The sequence below is a fragment of the Lactuca virosa genome, chromosome 3 (genome assembly GCF_052849685.1).
Source record: "Lactuca virosa cultivar CGN04683 chromosome 3, Lactuca_virosa_CGN04683_v6, whole genome shotgun sequence".
NCBI classification, from domain to species: Eukaryota; Viridiplantae; Streptophyta; class Magnoliopsida; order Asterales; family Asteraceae; genus Lactuca; species Lactuca virosa.
Window position 1 is genome coordinate 179,319,935 of NC_136428.1, and position 11,882 is coordinate 179,331,816.

At 32.7% G+C, this 11,882-nt stretch overlaps 1 protein-coding gene across 1 annotated transcript; it reads right to left on the reverse strand.

Annotated features, from left to right (window-relative positions):
• Positions 1-745: 745 nt before the first annotated feature.
• LOC145166836 (KH domain-containing protein At4g18375-like) lies at positions 746-10,259 on the reverse strand. Its single transcript, XM_079085874.1, has 8 exons — positions 10,150-10,259; positions 8,518-9,084; positions 7,504-7,872; positions 6,411-6,656; positions 6,177-6,317; positions 5,845-6,092; positions 5,679-5,748; positions 746-1,173 (listed from the first exon to the last, which is right to left on the reverse strand). Exons 2-8 carry the CDS (start codon positions 9,067-9,069, stop codon positions 979-981), a joined length of 1,821 nt encoding a protein of 606 aa, XP_078942000.1. The 5' UTR covers positions 9,070-9,084; positions 10,150-10,259; the 3' UTR covers positions 746-978.
• Positions 10,260-11,882: the final 1,623 nt, after the last annotated feature.

Here is an 11,882-nt window from a genome sequence, read left to right on the forward strand (position 1 = left end):
CATAGACGTTCGTCGCACATGATTATTCCCTCGAGTACGTATTACGTCCAATGCACGTGCATCGCGTTCAATCGTGTCACGACCAAGTAAATGAGATTGACGTTTGTGCCATTTACGAAATGATTAGTGGAGAATAGTGTTCGCGGTTCCTATATATATATATATATATATATATATATATATATATATATATATATATATATATAAACTTAAGATCTTATCTTTAAAACAATAATAATAAATAAAAAAACATTGTAAAAAAAACATTGTACCCAAGGATTGGCTTCTTTCGGAATAAACTTTTTTAGAAGACACGACATTTGCTCCAATGATTTACATTAGTGTTCTTTGTCCTACTTCCACCAAATTGGTGTCCATGGATTTACATAATAAAAAGAAAATCATGGATGAATTTGTTCCACTTCCAATGACTTGACAACTTCATTTGCATAAAACTCATTTAATCTTGTTAGAAGTGATGTAAAGAAAAATAAAAATGAAACCCACAATTTAATCTTCATTATCGTATTACGTATCCAAGTCAAAAATGGTGAGAATCCAAATAAAGTGATGCTGATTTTTTTATAAAAAGACGAAATATCAATCAAAGTATAGGGGTTTGTGGCTAAAAAAACACAAATTGATTAAGTGGGAAATCACATCACGTAATTGAGTGTCATTGTGGGTGTAGTCCAACATGCAAAGATTACTAGTACTTCACTTTGTACCATAAAACAAGGGTTAGTGGATAATACTTGACATGCATTTATCAACTATTTAAGGTTGACATTTCATAGGCGATGTAGATAAGATTTGTCGACAATAACACTATATGTGCATTACGCACGTGTGCAAAAACACAAGTGCTTCTACATCATGGACTTTAAATTTACCTTTTTACCTTATACTCAAAAACATTTTAAATAAGGTACAAAATCTTGATATGGTCAACAACAATGGTGGGATTTGTATTTGTGGTTAGATGTGGTAAGACTTTTGTGAGTAATGATTGTATGGTGTGTGTGAAGTGGGATTAGTATTGGTGTGCGAAGGGCGTTTTGGTAAATTGTAGATTTGGTAGGATTCATGGGTGGAATTCAAATGCTGGGATGGATCATGGATGTCAGCAATGGAGGATTCTGAAGCCCCACCATATGGTCTTGTTCCCGTTATCTAAAAATGTTCACAAGAAAAATAAATTTATTGTAATTCATAGAGAAAATATGATGGAAAAAGATGAAAGAAATTTGAACATATATTGGTAGCATAGATGAAAAGAAGATTTTGTTTAGATTTTGAGTGAATTGCATAAATCTTCCATGTTGTTAACTAAAAATTACATTCTCAGTCCCTTATGGTTTTTAATTTTAACGCATTTCATCTTTGGCCTATGTAAAGTGATTGATTTACCCTAATCATATGAGGACAAATTAGTCATTTTACATAGTTTTACATAGGCGAGGGATGAAATGCATAAAAAATGTAAAGCACTGGAGATGGAGAATGTTAAAAACTAAGTACATGGACGCAATCCGTAATATCCGGTAAACCATGGGGATTTATGTAATTCACTCTTAGATTTAGCATTAGGTACTATTTCTTAATTTGGAATAACTTTAGGATCTTATTTTGATTATGAATTATCTCCTTAAGTAGAGAATCCTTGAATTTAATATCTTTTTTCAGTTTTAGGCTATGTTTGGCATACTAGCTGAAAAGCTAGTTGATAGCTGAAAAGCTAACTGTTAAATAAAAAGTTAACTATTAAATAAAAAGCTAACCGGTAAAAAATAACGTTTGATAAAACTAGTCGAATGATATAAAATTACATAAAAGGGCATTTAAGAGAATGTGTTTCTACAATTAATTAAGGGGTATATTTGGAAAATTTTAAAAAAACTCCTAAAAAACTAGTCTAAGTAGTTTTTTAAAAAGCTAGCTTATAAGCTACCTTTTGGTTTGCCAAACACGACAACATAAAAAAGCTCAAAAAAATAAACTAGTTGTGACGTACCAAACATAGCCTTAGAAGATATTTTGATAACTTTGAGAAGTTAATACAAAGACAAAGAGTTTTGTAGATATTTGATAAGCAACTATGGTTTACAAATTACATGAGATCCATATAAAGAGAGAGATTACAATAAATCCCATTGACAACCATCATCAGACTCCACAACTCAACAATCTCACGGTTGGAAGTTCATCAGCAAATCCAATTGTCTTCAAAGACATACAACTCTCTTCTAGTAAACATAAAGCATGCAGCCTCATCTCCCTCTCTTAAGTTAAGTCGAGCGTCTTCTCATCAAACATCTAAATGACCGGTTTTATGTTATCACCACTTTAGTAAGCCTAATCTTTCTTAATGACAACATACCATCAGTTATTAATTCACTGATAATGTGATATCTTATTTGGATGTGTTTCGCTTTACTTTGAAACACTACATCTTTGCAAGACGAACTACATGTCATGTCCCGGTTGAGCAAATTAAGAACATTGTGTTCATGTTCCACGTCTAGCTTTAATAGAATTTTTTTTTAACCATATGTCTATGGTTAAAAGATGTGATATCTTGTTCCACGTCTAGGCTTACTAATGTGATATCTTGTTTCTACAATAGCCATATAAACAACGTCTATGGTTCAGAGAGCAACATTCTTTTGTAGTGCTTATGCCCAAATCTAAAGAACTGGCCAAATTTGCATCTGCAAAACCTACAAAGATAGCATATTTGTCTAAAACATTGAGCAATCTTAGAAGTGCCTTCCAAGTAGCATAGCAACACTTGACTACATCTCAATGCTCTTTTTTCAGAATGACATGAACCTACAAGCAACTTTCATTGCATGAGCAATATCTTGCCTCATGCATACCATAACATACATCAAACTACGTATTATTGATGTATAAGGAACTTTACTCATCTATTCATTTGTCTACGATGATTGTTTCTTTAAAAGCTTCAAATCTTTCATCTTTGAATCTTTTAACAATATGTTTGATCCTGCTACCAACATATCACCAAAAGATATGACAATATTATAATATAAGACAGATTGAATTTCTTTATGCAACATTCTTAACATATATCATCAACGTAAAAAGAAACAAAAGTGACCCATTCCACATTTCACGTACATATTGTCCAATTCCCCTACATAAAGCTTTCAAACTTCAACTATTGTTGCACATGTGTCTGCTTTAACCCATATACGTTTTTCATCGGTTTACACCCCAACTTTTCTTATTGCTTGTGGCAGTGGCGACAACTAGATGTCTTCTTAGAGTGCATGTAGGAATGTTGTCTTGACATTTCATTGTTCCATATACAAATCTTCCGCAACCAAAATACTCAAGGCTGGTTATGGTCATTTTCACTACTAGAGAGAAGATCTTGTTATAATCAACTCCTCTTTTCATAGCATATGCTTCCACTTTACAATTGAAAACCCTTAACCACCACTTTTGCCTTGCACCTCTTGTTGTCATCTTGTTATTCTTGAACACCCACTTCTTTTATAATGTTTTTTCCCGTGAGACAAAAGGTCTTTTGGTTCTTTTCAAATAAACTCATATCTTCCTTCATAGCATATGCTTCCACCATAAGATTTCTTTGATTCGCAACACTTTAGGATAATCTATCGATAGCAAATAATTGTTTGATAGAGTATCTAACTAGAGGTCTTGATACTTTTGTGGATCCTATCTAAACCATAGCCAATAAGCACATACTTATTGGCTTTTTGCCACGAGCTTATCCTTCCCATCATCGTTTCAAATTTATGCTCTAACAATGGTTCATGTACTTTTGTCCGGTATATATAATCCTTAATGTGCATCTTCCATTAGCCAAAGTTATGGTCCTTACCAATGTGTATCGATGCTCTTATATACATGTTCTTATATACAAACAAGATGGTGCGGGTTCTTGCTTCTTTAACCGGGTTATGTAGTTGTCCTTAGGTTGCAAAGGTAGTACCCTCCAATATAATAGTATTACTTTTTCCGTATTTCCTAGGATATTGCATAAGGATTTGTAAGGGTGATTTTCTTGCCATAATATATTGCTTCTCGGTTTGCATAGTTGGTTTGCAGTCGATAAAGAGAACCAGCCTGAGCTGTGTTGATTCGGATTGCTTTTAATGTCGTATTGTCTTTATGTATGGGCTAACCCCCAATACACCATTACCACCGAGAGAGACCGAATGTGAACCGAGAGCGACTGACATCGATAAGGTTATCGTAGCATTAACCATGATAATCCCATGCAAGAATTAATGTCGTTCTTCATTTAAAGATTCTTGAAAGAATTTATGTTTTGTATTGTCTACATCATAGCCTCTCCAAGCATGTTTATCAATTTATTTAGGGTTAACCGATCTTCAAGTGCAAATAATGTTTTATCACCCATGGCTAAAAGGAAGAAAAACTTTTCCAATTATGTGATGAGGGAGGTAATAAAAAGCAATGAAGTCCTATAAATTTAACAATTTTTCAAGATGACTCCACCGCGAGCATAGCAGATCTTTCTATGATTAAATGGATACCCTTTTTCAATTTGCAGACCGCGATTGATGCACTCTCAAATGAATCTCGTGTATAGAATCATAACTAATAAGTGTATTTAAACTCTATATGATAATTAAGGGGTGCTTGGGATTGCTTTTCAAAGTTCAAAAGTGTTTTTGGGCAAAAGTGTTTATGGACTTATTGCGGTAGAAAAAGAAATTTAAAAAAAAAAAAAAAAAAAAAAATTAGATTAGCTTTTACGGTGGAAAAAAGCTTTATACTTGTAAAACGACTAAAAAGGACATGGAAAGAAAGGAGAGAAGAAAAGGAGAGTGAGAGAATTCATTGAGGGTAGTATTGTCATTTTCAGTTTAAAAAGCCAAAAACACTTAAAAAGTCAAGATTCCCTTTTGGAAACCTCCTTTTTAAAGCATGCCAAAAAGCCATTTTGAATAGCACTTATGCAATACCCAAAAAAAATCAATAAGTCAATAAGCTATTTTGAAAAGCAATCCTAAACACCCTCTTAGTGAAGCTAAAGTTCATATAGCTACAAACTTAAAGAGGTTTGACCTAAAATCCGCAAGACCCCATAGGTTGATGAGAACGAAATAGACACATCAAAAGGGTTGTTAATTGATGTTGTTGACCCTGTGGTGGATCGAGGTTTTGATGATTTCCATATGCGATTTTGACGCTAATTGCGCTTCCATTTCATAAAAGGTCATTTGTCGTGCATTGTCCGAACAATCTAATGTTAAAACTAAATTACAAGATATTGAAACTTCGTTGAATCCATCAATAGTTGAAAGTCAATAACATGTTGATACACTATGTATGTGTCAGGAAGAAAGATTTCCTATTTGTTCTAGTTTCCTTTTCTAAGATAATAAAAAATTGTTTAGATTATTACTATGATTTATTCCTTACTTAGCAATTCATTTAGGACGTTCTTTTGGTAAGGAATTATCCCCTAAAGTAGAGAAATCATTTCGGAATCAGATCAAGTATCTTTCCTATATAATATCTTTTTTTAGTTTTAGAGGTTAGTTTTAATAATTTTAACAATTAAGTTGATATAATCATTTTCAATAGTATCATTCCACCCTCATAATCATTAGTCCAACTTGATAGAAAACAAATTGAAAAGTCAAAGTACTAACCTCACTAGCATTCCCAATAGAAAAACCTCTACTGCTACTCGACATCTTCATATCCACACCACGTAAGAATCTAATGTAGAACATAGAACAAAATATATCAACATATAAATAAAGACAAAAAATACCAAAAGATAATGTTCTCATGAGTAATGTCATAGTATATTACCTTTGGTAACCCTGAGGTTCATACTCATAGTCCCTTAGAGGAGAAGAGTAACCCAAACGAGGGGCAACATAGTCATTAGATTCATAGTCCCTAACAGGAGCCCGATATCCACCACCTTCATAATCCCTCACAAGAGCTTGATGGCTATGAGGTTCATAGTCCCTATGAGGAGCCAAGTGACTATAAAGTTCATAGTCCCTTGCAGGAGGTGGATAGCTACGTGGTTCATCATACACCCTTCCACCACCCTATAACACAATAACAAAATAACAATCACAAAAATAAAAATAAAAATAAAAAAAACTCGTAATAATTTGACTAGTTTGACTAACTGTAAAAGGTTCATAGCCAGCTAAGCGACCACCATGAGGAGATGATTCCGCTTCAGGTTTTGCATCACGAAGACATCTTGCTCGATATCTTGAAGCAATCTCAGCTACCGCATCTTTAACCGTACCATAAATTCCAGACACCTGAATGGAATGGAATAAGCAAAGGAATGGAATGAGTGATTACATTCCATCATACAAACACCACCATAAAGTGAAAACAACATAATACGTCACCTTTACAAGCTCTTCATCTTTACTAGCACATTTAGGCTTTTCTTGTTTAGAGTAAACACGAATATCTGCTTTTGTTCTCCTTCTCATTTCATTAATCACATGTCCACCTTGCCCAAGAATGCAACCGACTTTACTAGATGGCAAAAGTAATCTTGTACTAACAATTCCTTTCTCAGAGTAATCACTCGCTTTCTCTTGTAAAAAAAGAATTGCATCGATCGTTCTTGACCTTGGATTCCTCAAATCCTAAATCCATTTTAACAAAATCCACACCAACATTTCACAATTATATAAATTACATTTTTGGTACCTGGGTTTAAAATTCTTTTCTTTTTTGGTCCCTAGTGGAATCGGTTTTGCAATTTTGGTTGTTATTTTGATGTTTCATAACGATTTTGGTCCATGGTTGTTAAATCTAACTACTCACTTGTTGACTATATAAGAGTAATTACATTTTTGGTCCCCGGGTTTAAAATTCTTTTCTTTTTTGGTCCCTAGTGGAATCGGTTTTGCAATTTTACTTGTTATTTTGAAGTTTCATAACAATTTTGGTCCCTGGTTGTTAAATCTAACTACTCACTTGTTGACTATATAAGAGTAATTTACATTTTTGGTCCCCAGATTTGTTAAAATAATCAGTTTTGGTCCCTGGTCTTTAAATCTAACTACTCACTTGTAAACTTTTTCTACAGTAATTTACATTTTGGTCCCCGAGTTTGTTCAAAAATTTCAATTTTGGTCCCTGGTAGTTATATCTAGCTATACTCACTTGTAAACCTTTTAGAGTAATTCACATTTTAGTCCCTGAATTTGTTCACAATTTTCAGTTTTGGTCCTAAATAGTTTTCTCTTGCAACTTTGGTCCCTATAGGCACCAAAACTGCAAGAGGAAACTATCAAAGATACAATTTTTGAAAAAACTCAAACTGCAAGAGAAAACTATTTAGGACCAAAACTATAACTTTTTTTAAAAAAACTTAGCAACCAAAATGTAACTTGCTCTTTTACAAATGACCATTTTGCCCTTGGACCTAAACTAAAAAGAACCATATACCACAAGAGCCAAAATGGTCTCTTCAAGAAAACCACTGACCTCAAACGATGACACACAAATCACACGTTCATCTGAGTCAACTGCCACATCATCAACATGTATATCAGTTCCAGTTTCTTGTTGAATTTGTCTTACATTTGAGCCACCTTTACCAATCACCCCTCCGATTTTTGCTGTGGAACAAAGAATTTTCATTGAAAACTCAGCAGGAGTATCACCAAATCTTGAATGGTCACTGCCATAATCCCCCCGCCACCTGGCAGGCGGGGGTAGATTTGTAATTTGAGGTCCAGGTGGATGAAATCCGTGGGGCCCGGAAGGAATGAAGTTGTCCTTGCGTGGATGATGATGTAACAAAGTAGAAATTTCATAGAGAGCCCTTTTTACAATAGCTGGTTTAGCTGATATCTGTGATTATATATCAAAACAGTATGTAAATATCAAATATATTTTACATGAAAAAGTAAATATAATTATTTAATTACCAAATTAATCCTTTGTTTGAATTAATTGTATGGATTTCAAAGAAACTGAGTTCTAAATTTCTGTATCAGTTTTTTGTGAAGTAAATATTAATTCAATAGACAGATAAAATTAAGCAAATTTGACTATATAAAATCCATCATTTGTGAAATTGACTATCAACAAAGTGTTTTTACCAATTAACCCTTGTCTTAATTGCTAAATAAAAATTGGTAACAAGTCTATGAAAATATTTGCAGCTTAACCACTTATACTTAATTTTTTTCAATCAAACCATAAAAGTTTGACATTTTCCAATTTAACCATTTTGACATGATATATAACTAACAGATCAAAATGGTTAATATAGAAAAATGTCCATAAGGGTATTTTGGTAATTTTAGCATAAGAACATAAATCATTACCTGAACCAATTCATCACTACTCAAAGCACAAACAGGAAGTATTAATATAGAAAAGTGTCTGAAACTTATATGGTTTGAACAAAAAAGATTAAGTATTAATGGTTAAACCACATGAAACTCCACAAGGGTATTTTGGTAATTTTAGTATAAGAACACAAATCATTACCTGAACCAATTCATCAGTGCTCAAAGCACAAACAGGAAGCTGATCTGAAGGCAAAATGCGTATATTTGCACGAGTTTCACTTCTCAATCTCTGAATAACATCTCCTTTTTTTCCCAAAAGACACCCCACCATATTATTTGGAACAAGAATTCGTGTAGTGACCAATTTTTCATTATTATTTATATCTTCTTCAAGAATCTTATCATGAACTTTTAACAAAGCATCTTGTGCAGCACACTGGAGATTCATATCATTATGTGTTACTGGTTTTTTTGTTGAAGGACTGTAGATTATGACTACTCTTTCTTCTGATCCAGGGATAGAATCGTCAATTGTGATTTTAGCTTGAGTTTCTTCACGTAAGGCCTTGATTATCACTCCACCTTTTCCAATAACACTACCGATTTTTCTAGAGTGGCATAGTATTCGGTAGAGTGTTTCTAAAGAACTAGAGGTTTCTGAAAATTGATCACTAAATTTGCCTCTTTTATTGATATTATTCTCAAAAATGGGGTTATGGGGTCTTTTGAATGAGCGAATGTTATCTTCCATATTGCTTAAAATCCACTGTTGAACAAAGATGAAACAGATGAAATCCAGAAATATATAAGATGTTAACATTAAATGATTAAACAAAATAAAAATCAAATACTACCATAATCACCTACAAAGGGTTACAAGCTTAGAGCTAGATGAATAAGTGACCTATTACAGAAATAGATTAATAAGAAGTTGACTTTCTGGTTTGACTTTGTTTGATCTTGCAATGAAACTGATTACTAGAGGGTACTTTAGTCTTTTCCTAGTGTCGGTTATAGTGATATAAATAAGAGGCATTGATCTTCTAGTTCCTTAATCTAGAGTATAGCAAACTCCCATTGGTTAAAGCCAACTAGTGTGTAATATAGAACCACAAAGAGGAGATTAAACTAAAGGATTGGGTTCAAAGAAAACAACAATGTATATATAAAGGGAAGTTGTCGGACTATAAAAGAAAAAAACAGATGTTTGTATTTAGTAATTAGTATCTAAGGTTGAAAACTGAAATTAATTTATTCTTTTGCTTTAGGCACAAAGAAATCATAGAAATAACATCAGCCCAAAATCAAACAAATACTTCTCTTTTTCTTATTTTTCTATTTTCAAGTCAGGTTCTTCCCTCAAAATGATAAGCTCCACAAAGTATCCAATTATATTATCTCTTGTATCAAATTGCATCTAGCTTCAAGAAAAAAAAAATACAAACTGCATATTTTGTGGTTTCCATGATCTAAATCAAGAAATCCAAATGTTCTACAAACAAACTAAAAGGCATCTATTTATGTTTCTAGTAACCAGTTCAACTTCGTACTCTTTCAAACAACTACAATTACGTGGTTTTAGTTCTCCAAATCCTTAAGATCATCCAATACACAAACATATATCACTAAATCCTATAATACACAGTGCAAACTGCTTTATCAAGCTCAAACCACAACATTCCTTCGCTAAAACCATGCTATACCTAAACAAAATTCGGCAATCATCAAAATTTCCAAAACGTACATTGAAGTTATGTCAAATTTCAAGCATTTAACTTGAACAATTCCAACAAATACTAACGTAAAACGACACTATAATTATAATACGTACCTAAGAGAGCAAGGTGAAATTTCTCCGAAAGAGGAGAATCGACCCGGAAGATTGAGCCAACTAGGGCTTGTTCTCCATATGGTTTGGGGAAAAACAAGTTTGAGTCGAGGTTCGAATTCGATTTGTTGGATTTTTCGATGTTTTATTTTCGAATGGGCCTCCGTGCTGTTTTGTTTTAAATGGGTCACTTTGGTTTGGTTTCCTATAAATTGATTAAGTGGGCCATTTTGGGTTTGTTTTAAATGGGCCACTTTGGGTTTGGTTTACATCTTTATATTTATTAAAATGAATGTAAAAAAATTAGAAAATTACAAATATATTAATTTATAAAAGCAAAAGTAAAATAAAGAAATAAAACTGAATATATAAGAGGACATTTGCAAAGACGAATCTACTTTAGTGTGAAAGGTGTGCACGACGGTATCACACCTCTAATTTTTTACTTCTTTTTATTTCATTGGTTATTTATTTACTTTATTTAAGTTTTAATCAAAGAATTCTACATAGTCACATAATAATTTATTTTTTATATATTTTTTTGAACGGTGGGTTAATGATTAGAAGTTAGTATCACGAAATCGTCAACGTCTAGATTAGAACTCGAGACCTTCAATCTAAGAGGCAAAACCTCTACCAAGTGTGCTAGTCTCACATTGACAATTTAATTTAAACTAGTGGGTGAGTCCGTAATGAACCACGGGTCACCCTTGTGGTTGTTCTTGTACATTTATTGAATTCGGTATCACTGAAATGCGTCTTGTTTTATTCCAAGCATTTATTACAAAGACAAAGTATTACATAGTTGGACGCATTTGTACATCGCTGACGCAAAGATACCACAGCAGACGCGTGTCACAGTCAACCCTACAAAGGATGACGATGACAAAACGAAGCCCTAAACGGAAGTACAAAAAAATTGAAAACAATAACAAAAATTGAAGACATATCGATCAGAGAGAAACGTGAAACGTAGCAAACAGAGAAAAAATAAGGAGGTGAGTCAGTAGTGTCGGTTGAACCAAAAGTGAAAATAATATAAACAATATAAAATAGGGACAAATTATAGCAACGGAGCAAAATATGATGATCAAAATATCAAAAATCAAAAACAAGGACAAATTATGACAAGGAAACAAAGTAATGTGGTCAAATATGAAACACAATAAAACAGGGACACATTATAGCAACGGAGCAAATAATGTGATCAAAATATCAAAAACCAAAAAACAAGGTCAAATTATGGCAAGGGAGCAAAGTAATGTGATCAAAATATGAAACACATGAGGTAAACTGTTTCTAACTATGTTAGGAATTAAAGTAGTATACTAATTAGTAGATGTGTTATATATTCTTTTCAAAATATGAGAATTCGTCGTATGATATTTATTAGTTTTTTTAATTATTTGATCTTTGATGTTAAAATTAATATTACACTTGCATTTAAATGATAATATTGACAACCCGACCTAATAATGAAAAAAAAAATCGACTAAGTTATATTATCATCTTATTAAAGTTGGACACATGTTACTTTGAATCTTGGATTCATTAATGGGGGTTAGGAAGAAATTATAAAACAAGTTGTAAAAAAATTCTAAAAATATTATACTAAAAGCTAAATTTTATAAAATATGTAAAAACAAAATGGGAGATGACACAAATGTCTTACAAACTTTCTAGGGTTGGTCCATTTAGTATTTAAACTATTTTTGTGGCTTTATGAGGGAAGAAAG